The 14,966-nt window shown below is 32.8% G+C and overlaps 2 protein-coding genes across 2 annotated transcripts in view; one reads left to right on the plus strand and one right to left on the minus strand.

Moving 5' to 3' along the window:
* Phf5a (PHD finger protein 5a) overlaps window positions 1-14,966 on the plus strand; it is a 164,722-nt gene that overhangs the window by 18,720 nt on the left and 131,036 nt on the right. The gene's annotated exons all lie outside the window — the stretch shown is intronic.
* On the minus strand, window positions 1,014-14,874 carry LOC145313838 (uncharacterized). The gene is made up of 17 exons (XM_080153481.1): window positions 14,797-14,874; window positions 14,296-14,385; window positions 11,384-11,462; window positions 10,778-10,813; window positions 10,599-10,665; window positions 10,281-10,312; window positions 9,932-9,992; window positions 9,525-9,583; window positions 9,160-9,195; window positions 5,326-5,371; window positions 4,790-4,868; window positions 4,211-4,278; window positions 3,619-3,686; window positions 3,292-3,345; window positions 2,520-2,602; window positions 2,163-2,232; window positions 1,014-1,187 (listed from the first exon to the last, which is right to left on the minus strand). The coding sequence occupies exons 1-17, from the start codon at window positions 14,870-14,872 to the stop codon at window positions 1,130-1,132; spliced, it is 1,062 nt and encodes a 353-aa protein (XP_080009607.1). The 5' UTR covers window positions 14,873-14,874; the 3' UTR covers window positions 1,014-1,129.

A 14,966-nucleotide genomic window follows, 5' to 3' on the forward strand; every position in this document is an offset into this window, starting at 1 on the left:
CCAAATATAACCTAACCTGAAATAACCTATAAAAAGCCATTTTAAAAATACGACGAATCGCCCCTTATGGGGCGATGTTACGAAAAGGACTATTCCCAAACATTTATATTTCTTTTGTTGCATGACCAATAGACTGGCAGACAGACGGACTAACAGACAGAAATTCTAAAGTAGCCCTGCTACTAAAAAAAATACAATACAGTGAGGATTGAAAAGACAATTATGTTCATAAATAACAAGCTTTCTAACAAAGGTAGAATTTTACCTAAAAGGACGTGTAAAGGAAATAGACAAAAAAATTAAAATTTACAATTATTTTCAATAAATCACTGATTGTGAAACTTTCGTTCAAATTTTGTTTAACTTTTGGCAAGTTTTCTTTATTTCTAATTTTTCATGAAATAAACAAGAAAAAAAATCATGAAAAAGGACAGTAAAATTTGTAAAGTTCATGTTCAGACGTCATCTATTTTGCTAATGTACAAATATAATTTTTTACTGCATCAATTGAACACATAAAATAACTTAGTCAACGTCAAGGGCTTAGCAACAAGGCATTAACTCATGAATTTATTAATTTCTTAACCAATATATACATCATTAAATAGGTAGAAAAAAATTAAAACAATAATAATTGATTAATTATCAAATGGTTTTAATTTTTAGGTTACAAGAAAAAAATATTATTAAATAGTCCAAAATAAAGAGCTATAAACAGGGAGAGGCCACAGAACGAAACATTTATTTAGCCCCGAATTTTATATAATATTATGCTGTTATCTGCTTTTGTTTTAAAAGGATGAAGTAATTCAGATTAATTTATGCAATATTGACCTCTCCCCTCCTATAATCCATTTAATTTGAAAGTATTGAAGCAATATGAGTGCGAATACACTATGACGTCACAAATGACGCACGAAATACAACAACAACAAAACACTAGCATGGTGCAATAACCTAAAAAAACAAAATTCCTTCCTTATCTTACTTTTTTTCTATGATTATAAATATATTTAACTATTGCTCAATGTTGAAATGACAGGATTATTCATGAAATATTTACTAGAAATTTGTGATAAGCCTAATTAAAGTACGTTAAACAATGAATTTAATAATATTGCAACATCTTTTATAGCTTGAGAGATGTGAGAAAACAGCAAACTTTGTCATATTGCTCCATCAATGATCTAATAAATAAAACATTATTTTAACTAGGGATGGCAATCCGTCAAATTTTTGGACCGGATTCGAATTCTTACAAGAATCCGTCAAAAAAATGGCGGATTCTCGCGGATTCCGGATTCGGATTCCGGATTCTAGCAATATTTTAAAAGGCTTTATTAAAAAATCTAAAAATTTAAGTGCTACATATGTCCTAAAAATTAATGTTCTTTGTGTTCCCTATAATTCACTTCCGAAAATCGAACCAGATTTTAATAGTTATTTCTCGCATCGTATTATAAACGGCTTTCCGCGGATATAGAAAGTACAATTATGAGATTAAAACTAGTTTTTTTAGCCCCGAGGTGCCGAAGGCGCCGGCTAAAAAAACTGGTTTTAATCTTATGATTGTACTTTTCTATATTCGTAGAAAGCTGGATAAAATACGATGCTAGACATAATTTTTATCGTATGGATGAGAACCGGTTCCTATCCACCGGATTCGAATGAATACAAAAATAGTTATTTCTCGCATCGTATTATATACGGCTTTCCGCGGATATAGAATGTACAATTATGAGATTAAAACTAGTTTTTTTTAGCCCCGAGGTGACGAAGTCACCGGCTAAATAAACTAGTTTTAATCTTATGATTGTACATTTCTATATTCGTAGAAAGCTGGATATAATACGATGCTAGACATAGTTTTTTCGTATGGATGAGAACCGGTTCCTATCCACCGGATTCGAATGAATACGAGAAAAGATATTATATATAATGATGATAATCTTGCCTTCATAAAGGGGGAGTTGAAAGAAAAAAACTCAAGACGCTAATTTTAGCCTAGCAATTAAGAATCCGAATTAAAACAAGGATGAAAACATCCATAAAAGCGAAGCCTTAATAAAATATTATAAGAGAGAGAAATAACCAATGCAAAGGGGATAAAAAAATAAGAGCTCTAGTTAATATTTGCATATTAAAAAAACAATGTTTTTTTCCTTCTGACATCTGGCAAATGGCTCAAGCCATACATACATCCCTTCAGACACTCCAGATAAGCTGGTACCTCTTAACACATTAAATAGGTAAAATCATAAAGTTAGTTACATTTATACCTAGCATTGCTATTGTAGGATAAATATGCTTGGGCATACTTGCTTTGAAGATAGATAAACCTACATAATCTTATATGAGTATAGGTTATGCCCTTTAAAAAAAGAAGCAAAATTTTAAAGAATAAGTTAAAAATAAAAGAGAAATAATTAAATGATAGACAGATTCAGTATTTTGCAGGATCTTAAAGTACATAAAGACATTCTACTTCTTCGTTATTTAAATAATATGTAAATTTTTACCCTTTTCTTCAAATTCCACGGCTTCATGGATAGTCATAACCTTGCGAATAGCATCTGCATTCTTGGTTGTTGCTTTAGATTTCCTAGAACTTTTAGAATAACTAAACTACCTAACATTTGATATTATGGTACTACGTCAAACCCTAGATACGTCATACGATATTATATGTATAAGCATAATTTCTAAAGGCAAATATGTTAGTAAAAGTTGTAAACTTTATGGAACCCCTCTGTGATTTAAATCGGCGGTTTCCCTTAAAGTGACTTGTAGAGCACAGAAACCTCCACTCCCCTATTTTGAAATAAATTGAAAATTTGAAGGAGTAGTTTTTTTGTTTTGATACTTTAGGTTAGGCTAATTTAGATACTGGGTAGCCGGTAAGGTTAGGGCACTGCAGGTATAGGTCCTGCACACTCACAGATGAAAACTATCCCCCCTTAATTAAAATCGATTTTCTTTTTTATTGTTCATTACTTCAGATCCGGTTAGGTTAAATAATTTTGTGTACTGGATAGCCGGCAGGGTTAGGGCCCCCCACACGCCTAAGACTTGGGAAAAAACTACAACCCCCCACATTTGTTTTTAATCGGGTTTCCAGTGCTCTCTGGGAACTTTAGAGGAAAGTAACCAAACTCATAAGGCCTGCAGGGATTTAAAATTGCTAATGACTCCACTAATGATGCAGATGTATTGGCCCTAATTTATATGTTAACATTTTCTAATATTAAGACTAATTTATATTAATTAAAAATTTAAAAAAATATATTTTACTTTTTGGATTTTGTGTCGGCTGGTGTTTTCTCGGGAACAAGCACTTCTGAAAACCTTAAGAATGCATATTCAAATTACATTAAACGTCTTATACTAGTTTTTTACGCCCCTAGCCACTAGAGATAAGAGAATGTCAGAAAAATAGACTAAAACATACCCAAGACATTTAAAGCTTCCTCGATAATCACAACCCATTAGGATCAGCAATTTCTGAGATCTAAGGCTTCAGACAAAAATCCTCATTACTTTATATAATAGGATATGTTATATAAAATAGTTTAAGACATAAATTCAAATTTAGGTAATTATTTTCCAAAATTAACTTACTTGTTCCAAACATGATTAAATAGATTGTTGACATCGAAAAACAGCTGTAAGACAAAAGTCTCTCCCTCCTAACAAAAAAAATATACGTTTTATCCGAGGCTTGGCAGCCAATTGTCAGCCGCGACAAAGCCTCAAATTTAAACCCATTTGGATGCTTTTAATTTTTTTGTTGAAAAGATGGATCGCAATATTTGGGTCAGGTTTAGACTTCTAGCTGATTTTTAAAATTGTAAAAGGTTGATTTCTCTGAGGCCTACAGGCGGCTCAGCCGCAGCTGCCTGGCCCTGGTTTTATCTCAGAATTGCAGCTGCTCTATAGCTAGGAAATGACCCACAGAAATTTAAAATTTCTTCATATTTGATAGCTTGACACTTTCTTGGATGTGGTATGATTGTTATATCAAAGTAAAAAGAATATAGGAGGTACGAGCTATATGTAACTCTATCCACGGGTACCCTATGCCGTCCTTCAATTGGGTCTTTGAATATCAGCCAATAGCGTCGGAAATATTTACACAGTCAAGTACTCTTTAATATCAACTTATAATATGATTATTTCAGTCCCTTAAACTCTCATCATAATAAAAACTTACATCGACTTCTTGTAACCTTTTTGAGATTAGATTCATCATCTGAAGTATATTTTCAACCAGAAGTTTCCCTAAATATCAATATTTTTTATTCAGACATCGTTAAGGAAGCCTGCAAGAAATACAGCGCTCTATTTCATGAAAGACTGACACAAGTAGACCCATTACCCATAATTTGACGCCTTCAACAAAACAAACCAAAAATTTGAAAGATTTTCCAAAACTCATGATAGAAATTTCAATATTGAATTACATCACCTAGAAGCAAACTTATGAGCTTATTTTGGGCACAAAGTTAGAATGCCAGTAACTGATTACATTTTTATAATAAAAACATCCCTTTTCATAGTCAAAATGTCCCCAAAAAATCGGTTTAACTTCTGTTCATAAGCGTAAATTCCTGTTCTATTGTTCCGTCAGTTATTTTAAAAATATATGTTAAATGTTAAAGGTAGTTTTAGATTTTAAATTGAGAACAACAATACTTATTTTGATGGATTCAATTTTTAAAAATAGATTTAAAAATAATTTATAGAGTAGTTACACTACAGAATAATATAACTTGATAAAAATAAACCAAACCTGTTACAAAATGTTGACTCAAAATTGCAAGACATGATGATACTATCATTTTGCCATCTTTGCAGAATACCTCAAAATCCTAGAGCATACATATATTTGTTGACCAAATCATATTTAAGGTAGATATGCCATCAAAGTTAAAGGATAAAGGGGGCACGATCTATATGTCACTCAACCCACAGGGCGGGAACCCTGTGCCGACTCTACAATAGTTCTTTGAAATTAGCTAATAACATCGGAAAAATAAACAAAGCCAAGTCCCTACAAAAAAAGCAAAAATAATTACTGGTAATAGTCTGGATTTTACATCTATTGATATGTCTTAGATATGATAAGTTTTCATTTAATGTTAAAGAAGTAGAAGCTTATTTTGACTGCAAAATAGAGCAGCTGTGGAATTGACATAACATTAAGCGACATTAAATATGCTGTATATTTGGCTGTCTAAAATTGTTGAAGCTTTGGCGGCTTATCAGCACTTTACGTTACGCGGCGTCTAACTATCCAAAAATATAGATTTTAGAATAATAACTTACATCTAAACAAACGCTGACAAAATTGGCAACAACTTCTTCTGTTTCGCTAATGCAAAAAAAACATATTGCGAATTAATAAGATTTTTTTCTATGCAGCTTAAGATTTCAATAAGGGGGGGGGGAAGTTCTGACACTTTTGCGTAAACAGTGATTATAGGCTTTGTCTTTGGAGATAATGGATAGGTTATTTGGCAAAAAAGTTTCCTTTTGGGATGTAGTTTTCCTATTTTTAAAAAAATTTTGGATTCGGCCTCCAGGTTCCGGTACTCCAGGCCTCCAGGTGGATTCTGGACAGGTAAAAAAAAAAAATTCAAGATAGAACAAAACTTATTTAACAAAAGTTGGTACTTTATGGATGGTATGAACTAATTTGAAGAAATTTTTGAAATCGGGCTCCAGGTTCAGGTGCTGCAGGCCTCCAGGTGGATCCTGGACAGGTAAAAATTGAAAATTTTTACTTTAAAAGTTAGAACAAAACTTATTTAACAAAAGTGGCTTTTTATAGATGGTATTAACTAATCTGAAGAAAATTTTGAAATCGGGCTCCAGGTTCAGGTGCTGCAGGCCTCCAGGTGGATCCTGGACAGGTAAAAATTGAAAATTTTTACTTTAAAAGTTAGAACAAAACTTATTTAACAAAAGTAACTTCTTTATGGATGGTATGAACTAATCTGAAGAAAATTTTGAAATCGGGCTCCAGGTTCAGGTGCTGCAGGCCTCCAGGTGGATCCTGGACAGGTAAAAATTGAAAATTTTTACTTTAAAAGTTAGAACAAAACTTATTTAACAAAAGTTGCTACTTCATGGATGGTATGATCTAATTTGAAGAAATTTTTGAAATCGGGCTCCAGGTTCTGGTACTGCAGGCCTCCAGGTGGATCCTGGACAGGTAAAAATTGAAAATTTTTAATTTAAAAGTTAGAACAAAACTATTTAACAAAAGTGGCTTCTTTATAGATGGTATTAACTAATTTGAAGAAAATTTTGAAATCGGGCTCCAGGTTCAGGTACTGCAGGCCTCCAGGTGGATCCTGGACAGGTAAAAACTAAAATTTTTTACTTTAAAAGTTAGAACAAAACTTATTTAACAAAAGTGGCTTCTTTATAGATGGTATTAACTAATCTGAAGAAAATTTTGAAATCGGGCTCCAGGTTCAGGTGCTGCAGGCCTCCAGGTGGATCCTGGACAGGTAAAAATTGAAAATTTTTACTTTAAAAGTTAGAACAAAACTTATTTAACAAAAGTGGCTTCTTTATAGATGGTAGGAAGTAATTTGAAGAAAATTTTGAAATCGGGCGCCAGGTTCAGGTACTGCAGGCCTCCAGGTGGATCCTGGACAGGTAAAAATTAAAAATTTTTACTTTAAAAGTTAAAACAAAACTTATTTGACAAAAGTGGCTTCTTTAAAGATGGTAGGAAGTAATTTGAAGGTCCAGGTACTGCAGGCCTCCAGGTGGATCCTGGACAGGTAAAAACTGAAATTTTTTTCTATTAAAGTTAGAACAAAACTTATTGAACAAAAGTTGATACTTTATGGATGGTATTAAATACTTTTAAGAAAAATTTGAAATTGGGCTCCAGGTTCAGGTACTGCAGGCCACCAGGTAGATCCTGGACATGTAAAAATTGAATTTTTTCACTTTAAAAGTTAGATCAAAACTTATTTATCAAAAGTTGATACTTGGATGGTATTAACTAATTTAAAGAAAATTTTAAAATCGGGCTCCAGGTTCAGGGACAAAACTTTCTTCAAATGAGTTAATACCATCCATAAAGTATCAACTTTTGTAAAATAAGTTTTGATCTAACTTTTAAAGTGAAAAAATTCAATTTTTACATGTCCAGGATCTACCTGGTGGCCTGCAGTACCTGAACCTGGAGCCCAATTTCAAATTTTTCTTTAAAGTATTTAATACCATCCATAAAGTATCAACTTTTGTTCAATAAGTTTTGTTCTAACTTTAATAGAAAAAAATTTCAGTTTTTACCTGTCCAGGATCCACCTGGAGGCCTGCAGTACCTTGACCTGGAGCCCGATTTCAAAATTTTCTTCAAATTACTTCCTACCATCCATAAAGAAGCCACTTTTGTTAAATAAGTTTTGTTCTAACTTTTAAAGCAAAGAATTTCAATTTTTACCTGTCCAGGATCTACCTGGAGGCCTGCAGTACCTGAACCTGGAGCCCGATTTCAAAATTTTCTTCAAATTACTTCCTACCATCCATAAAGAAGCCACTTTTGTTAAATAAGTTTTGTTCTAACTTTTAAAGTAAAAAATTACTGTTTATCTGTCCAGGATCCACCTGGAGGCCTGCAGTATCTGAACCTGGAGCTCGATTTCAAAATTTTCTTCAGATTAGTTAATACCATCTATAAAGAAGCCACTTTTGTTAAATAAGTTTTGTTTTAACTTTTAAAGTAAAAATTTTTAACTTTTACCTGTCCAGGATCCACCTGGAAGCCTGCAGCACCTGAACCTGGAGCCCGATATCAAAATTTTCTTCAGATTAGTTAATACCATCTATAAAGAAGCCACTTTTGTAAAATAAGTTTTGTTCTAACTTTTAAAGTAAAAATTGAAATTTTTACCTGTCCAGGATCCACCTGGAGGCCTGCAGCACCTAAACCTGGAGCCCGATATCAAAATTTTCTTCAGATTAGTTAATACCATCTATAAAGAAGCCACTTTTGTAAAATAAGTTTTGTTCTAACTTTTAAAGTAAAAATTTTCAATTTTTACCTGTCCAGGATCCACCTGGAGGCCTGCAGCACCTGAACCTGGAGCCCGATTTCAAAATTTTCTTCAAATTAGTTCATACCATCCATAAAGAAGCCACTTTTGTTAAATAAGTTTTGTTCTAACTTTTAAAGTAAAAATTTTCAATTTTTACCTGTCCAGGATCCACCTGGAGGCCTGCAGCACCTGAACCTGGAGCCCGATTTCAAAAATTTCTTCAACTTAGTTCATACCATCCATAAAGAAGCCACTTTTGTTAAATAAGTTTTGTTCTAACTTTTAAAGTAAAAATTTTCAATTTTTACCTGTCCAGGATCCACCTGGAGGCCTGCAGCACCTGAACCTGGAGCCCGATTTCAAAATTTTCTTCAAATTAATTCATACCATCCATAAAGAAGCCACTTTTGTTATATAAGTTTTGTTCTAACTTTAAAATTAAAAATTTTCAATTTTTACCTGTCTAGGATCCACCTGGAGGCCTGCAGTACCAGAACCTGGAGCCCGATTTCAAAAATTTCTTCAAATTAGTTCATACCATCCATAAAGTACCAACTTTTGTTAAATAAGTTTTGTTCTATCTTGAATTTTTTTTTTTACCTGTCCAGAATCCACCTGGAGGCCTGGAGTACCGGAACCTGGAGACCGAATCCAAAATTTTTTAAAAATAGGAAAACTACATCCCAAAAGGAAACTTTTTTGCCAAATAACCTATCCATTATCTCCAAAGACAAAGCCTATAATCACTGTTTACGCAAAAGTGTCAGAACTTCCCCCCCCCCCCCTTACTAAATAAAATGTTTAAGGGAAGCTTCTCATAGGTCCTAGGATTATTTTAGGCTATCTTATTTATGTCCTGGGAATGGGATAGTTCTTCACTTTCCCTACGAATACAGAGCCCCTAGATGCTAGATGCGCAGCTACTACTGTAATATACCTACAGAAGCAAATAAAACAAGAACAAGGGCAGTTGCGACCAAAAATATCACTGAAAAACGCTCGATTAATAATTTGACATCTTCATAAACAGTCTGTATTATACATTTAAACAATAAATTCTATTCGAGCTTAGTAAAATAAAATTTCTTGTGTTCTTTGCCTGATTAACTCATCTTTAATCTTCAATTTCATTAATCTGAAAATAATCATACTATATAAAGTAGTAAGGTTTTTTGTAGCTTAAGATTTCGATAACAACTGAACCGATTGAGTTCTCCATTTGGAAGATTCTTATAGGTGAATTCTGGATGGGTTAGGCTTTTTAGTTTTCATATTTAAGTTAGGTTTTTACAATTTTCCTTACTCCTTCGAATACAGAGCTTCTAGATGCTAAACGCCCAACCGCTAGTTTACTGTAAAAGTAAAGCCCTAAGGCTTAAAGTTAGCATTATGAATAAAAGATGATTTTTTAAAAATATATAAATCAAATAGCTTATTTGGCTAGCATAAGAAAAATAATGTTACCTAGTAATTAAAGAGCAACCTTCATAAATCCAAAATTCTACTTGCTTTAATTCATCAATCTTTTTATTATATTTACTCATGAATAATTTATAAAGATTAAGAAAATCTAATTTTTACTGTACTACAGTCACCTTTTCTTTTTTGGTTTTACTAAATCAATGTATAATTATTGCACTAATGGATGTAGAATATACGTGATATTATGACAGGAAAAATCGTCGTTTATTTAGGTTGCTATTTCCCCTATAATTGGTCAGTTCGTTCATCCAGTAGGAGGAAAGGGGATAGGGTAAAGGGGGGGGGGGGGTCGTTATTGGAGCCCGCTACAAGTTTTACTTTCTTAGAGTACATGATAATCTGGTGTAAGATCAAAGTAATAATAAATCCATTATTACGCCAGTAAATGCCTGAAGTTCACTCAAAAGTTGGTTCATATCAGATAATATTTTTGTTACAGGTGATTGTTTTCTAGAAAAAAAAACTGGTGTTAAAGAACTATATTTTGACAAACTTACCGGACTATAGTAGTAAATATTGAAGTACTAATCTAGCGAATTTAACCAACCCTTCGGTTGCACGAACATTGCTTGAAAGTCCCTACTGTAAAATACAGTGTATAAATTGCTACTTACAATAACGTAAAGACTTCAAAATTGTTCTACGTTTAAGTAATAAAATGTAAGTTTGTAAGTATAATTCTAATTTTAATTTTACAGAAATAAAAATATTACCTACTGAATGAAAATAAGTTCTCACCTGATTTCATGCAACAAAATGTTCGATGAATCCTTAAAAGATTATAGGTAGATTGACTAAAGTGAAAATGTCTTTTAGGTACTACATAAGCATTTCATTTAGAAATATAATTCGCTGGATAATTCCCCCTATCTTGTCTAGTGCTGCAGTTTAGCTATATGTAAATGTATGCAAATGTTTTTTTTAAATGTAATTAAACATTTTGCTAATGTCAAATTGTAACACATATTCCTTTTTAAACCAAAAAAACAAGTAAGTTAGACACGTTACTAATATAGGTACGTGTGTATCATTATTATGAGAAAAAATTTAACAAACCTTTTTTCCATGAGCCATTTCATCCGAATAGATATCTAATGTTCCTCGAAACTCTAAGATTACTTTCCTATTAACAAAATAGTGACAATGTTGCACTAGAAAGCAGTAAATAAAATAAATATCAAATGTTACTTACTAAATTTTTCCGAAAGATTTATTTCTAAATATAACAAAGATACCTCAAATTATCTCTAAAGTGTTCTCCAGTTGTAACTCTAAAATATTATATATTTTTACACAAGGCAAATATAATTTTTGGTGTAAAGTATATGAAAGAACCTTTGTTGTTGTAATAGATTATACCCACAAATCTCATAGGTACTTAATGTAATTACAGCATAACTTTAATTTAATTTTTGCTAAACCTTCTGGCCTTTTACAATAACATAATTAAAGCCCCTGCGATACATGTAAGATCATGCGAGAAAATATTTCAAATAACTGTTAATTTTGTCATGTCATTACTTATTACTAAAGATTTATGCCTAATAAACATATCCTAGTAGTATAAATCAGCCATCTAAAGGGATAAGACAATGGTCGATATTTTTATATACATCCCCAATATTGATACACAAAATAACACCTTCTGTAGATTACAAATAGTGGTTGAAACGTTTGGACACTCAACTAACTGAACCAAGTAATTAAAATTTAAGGTTGTTAAGCCAACGAATATTTTAAGACTTTGGGAACGAGTGTAATTAACAGCTCAATGCCCCCCCCTCCCCCCCTACAAATTATGAATGCTGTGCTACATACTACAAATCATTGGCAATGCTTACCTGGTAGATTGTGTAATATGGTTGATCTGATCAGGAATCTCCTCCTCTAAGATCTCTTGCTTTACTATCTCTTCAGAACCTAAGGACACAATTTCCCTCAAAATTCCTATCGAGCACAAAACCCGCTTTTTGAGAAAAAAATATAAAATGAGATTGTTTTTTTATTCTATTCCTAACCAATGTGGCCCTAATGGTAATCATACGGGGCATATACCTAAGGTGCCCTAACCCTGCGGTACATGATACAACCAAACCAAATAAACACGAAAAAATACTTTCCCGGCCCTCTTCATTTGGGTGGGCATTCTGTGCTGGAATAGGTAGAAACAAAGAGAAAGACAAACATTTTTCATATTTTTTCTCACTTTAGTTTCATTTTTTTGAAGAGACCATTATGTAATTAGATTTCATTTTTGAAGCTTAATTTCTTTGCATGGCTTATAATGTACAATTGGTTGTGCTTTTGGTGGTTTAGGCTATTTTCCTGCAGAAAAAATTGGACGGTTGATCAGTAATACTCTACTTCATTGTTTACTAAGAAATATAGTTTTGCACCCCTGTCCTGGATAAAAAGTTTATTTAAAAAAACATGCGCATTCAGTTTTTTTCATTTCCTGATAGATTTTTGTCCCCCAATTCCAAAAATATCTTTCCCGAAATCCTAGCTGTTCTATAAGATCTCCAAAAATGCAAATTACTTTTGGCAGTGATTTTTCAATATTTTTTCAATAAACTAATAAGAAATTTTGTTCAAAACATGTTTTAGTGCACAGTAAAAAGGGTTTATCACACCTTAGATTTTACATTCCTTGAATGCCAACAAGACCTAACAGAATCAATAAGAAATACCTGCCATTTTGACCATTATTAACTGTTTAACATAGCCATTTCTGGTTTTAATCAGAAAAGACATTGAAGGAGCAGTTTTTGCGACTTGACTAAGAAAAACAAAATTGTAGAACTCCTCTAGTAGTAAACCATTATATAAAATATAGGTTTCAAGTCAATTTAAGGTTCCAGGTATGATCCTCCAGGTCTCCAGAAATCTTTAAAAGCCTCCTGTGACCGCAATTTTTGACTTGGAGACTTCAAATTTTAAAATTAAGCTTTTCTTACATTTCTACATAATGTATTAAGATCTGTTTCTCTGCTGACTAAAGTGGCTGTCAGCTGCCAAGTACAGCTGCGGCCGCTGAAACTTTTGTTTTAAGATTTCTAATATAAAATTTACTTAAAAATATACATTTTCTGAAAAAATTGTTTTTCTATCTTCAAAAATAAGAAAATGACAGCCTTTTGAAATTTTTAAGTAAAAAAGAAACTGAAAACCAAGGTTGTTAAATAAAAGGGTGAAGGAAGCGAAAATTGAACTTGACTTTCTTATAGTCTAAACAAAGGTCGTTAAATAAAAGGGCGAAGGAAGCAAAATTGACTTTGACTTTCTTATATTCAGAAATTCATTATCAAAAAAGGGACATGCAAACAAATTTTTTAGCCCTCTAGCCCTTATAGGAGCTGAGAAAATAGGGCACATTACTTTTGGGACTGATTTTTCAATATATTTAAATTAACTAATAAGAAATTTTGTTCAAAACATGTCTTAATTAACAGTAAAAAGGGTCTAACTCACCTGAAATTATACATTCCTTGGATATTTTTAGTCTATAAAGCCACTAGCCTATGATACAAAGTAGAACTATGTAAGTCTGTCTGTCCATCCGTCTGTCCCTTAACTTCTCATGAACTGATGAAAAATTTTTTCAGAAAATGAAAAGTTTTGGCTTCCACAGTTGTACTTGGCAGCTGACAGCCGCTGCAGTCAGCAGAAAAACAGATCTTAATACGTTATGTAGACATGTAAGAAAAGCTTATTTTTAAAATTTGAAGTATCCAAGTCAAAAATTGCTGTTACAGGAGGCTTTTACAGATTTCTGGAGACCTGGATGATCATACCTGGAAATTAACTTGACCCTATATCCTATTATATAAAGTACCTAAATTTTTTTTCGTCTGAAGCCTAAGATTTCAATAACTTCTAAACTAATTGAGTTCTCTTTTATAGGGAAGCTTCGCATAGGTCCCGTGATGATTTTAGGCTATTTTAATTTTAGATTTAATTCCAAGAATATTTTTAGGCTATAAAGCCACTAGTCTATAAGTAGAACGATGTAAGTCTGTCTGTCTCTCCATCCGTCCATCTGTCTGTCCCTTAAGATCTCATGAACTGCTGAATCAATTGGATTCTACTCTTTAGGGAATATATCTACTGGTCCTGTAGTGGTTTTAAGCTATTTTTGTGGGGGGTGGGACACCCCCAACCACTCCCAAAAATGAAAATTTCTCCCCAAAAAAACCAAAAGTTTTCTGGGGAACATTAAACTATGGGCAGCACCAGTATTACTTATTTTTTAATTTCCTCTTGGTTCAAAGCCCCTAGAGGCTAGGGGTGAAAGGTTTATATAAAGGTTTACTACTAGAGGAGTTCTACAATTTTGTTTTTCTTAGTCAAGTTGCAAAAACTGCTCCTTCAATGTCTTTTCTGATTAAAACCAGAAATGGCTATGTTAAACAGTTAACAATGGTCAAAATGGCAGGTATTTCTTATTGATTCTGTTAGGTCTTGTTGGCATTCAAGGAATGTAAAATCTAAGGTGTGATAAACCCTTTTTACTGTGCACTAAAACATGTTTTGAACAAAATTTCTTATTAGTTTATTGAAAAAATATTGAAAAATCACTGCCAAAAGTAATTTGCATTTTTGGAGATCTTATAGAACAGCTAGGATTTCAGGAAAGATATTTTTGGAATTGGGGGACAAAAATCTTTCAGGAAATGAAAAAAACTGAATGCGCATGTTTTTTAAATAAACATTTTATCCAGGACAGGGGTGTTTGGTCCTTTCTTATTCTTACCCTCCTCGCCAGCAGTTGATTTCTGTGGAAGCAGCTCATCGATGGCCTCCAGGGTCAACGGATTTCCTTCAGCGGTCATCTCAGACATCACCTGTGGCACAACATTATGGGATTTTTTTATTCAGACTTTTTTAATTCAAGTAGTGCAGTGGCATTATTATGTGAGCCATATTTGGTGAAAAAACACTTTTGTAAAATTTGAACCACATTGGACAAGTTTTATGCCGGGTAACTTTACTTTGATTTTTTAGACCCGACTATCGCACATTATGTTGACATTATTGACATAAAAATTTTTTATGCCTCACACATTTCTGCCAGGTAAGATGAATAAAATCAAAAACAAAGTTCTTTTTCTGTTCTTAAGCTGTCAAGAGATAAGTTTCTCTTATGTTTAAATGTTAATAAATGCAATTTAGCATAACATAACTGTTAGCACGCCTCAAACTGACGGATATACCCTAAGCATGTAGTAGCCGCACTATTAATAATTAAGTCCTCCCTGAATAACGCCGGTCACCAGATCTCTAGATCCTATAAAGCTCACAAGTTTTCCATTATCAAAATCGTCACACATTTTTATCTAAGATTGTATCTAATTATCAGAGATAGGACAGAGCGCTCTTCCTATCAGACTTATTGGACTTGATTCAGCATTAATAGGCAGTTGT

Source organism: Acartia tonsa, chromosome 3, assembly GCF_053477335.1.
Source record: "Acartia tonsa isolate MP-2025a chromosome 3, ASM5347733v1, whole genome shotgun sequence".
NCBI lineage: Eukaryota > Metazoa > Arthropoda > Copepoda > Calanoida > Acartiidae > Acartia > Acartia tonsa.

Excerpts from the sequence above, each read along its gene's own strand:
- LOC145313838 (XM_080153481.1), bottom strand. The coding sequence starts at position 14,872 with ATGTGTGACGATTTTGATAATGGAAAACTTGTGAGCTTTATAGGATCT. Across the intron at positions 4,869-5,325 it reads TTGTCAGCGTTTGTTTAGAT|GATTTTGAGGTATTCTGCAA; the intron begins GTAAGTTATTAT and ends TGTATGCTCTAG. Across the intron at positions 2,603-3,291 it reads GCCGACACAAAATCCAAAAA|GAAATCTAAAGCAACAACCA; the intron begins GTAAAATATATT and ends TAAAAGTTCTAG.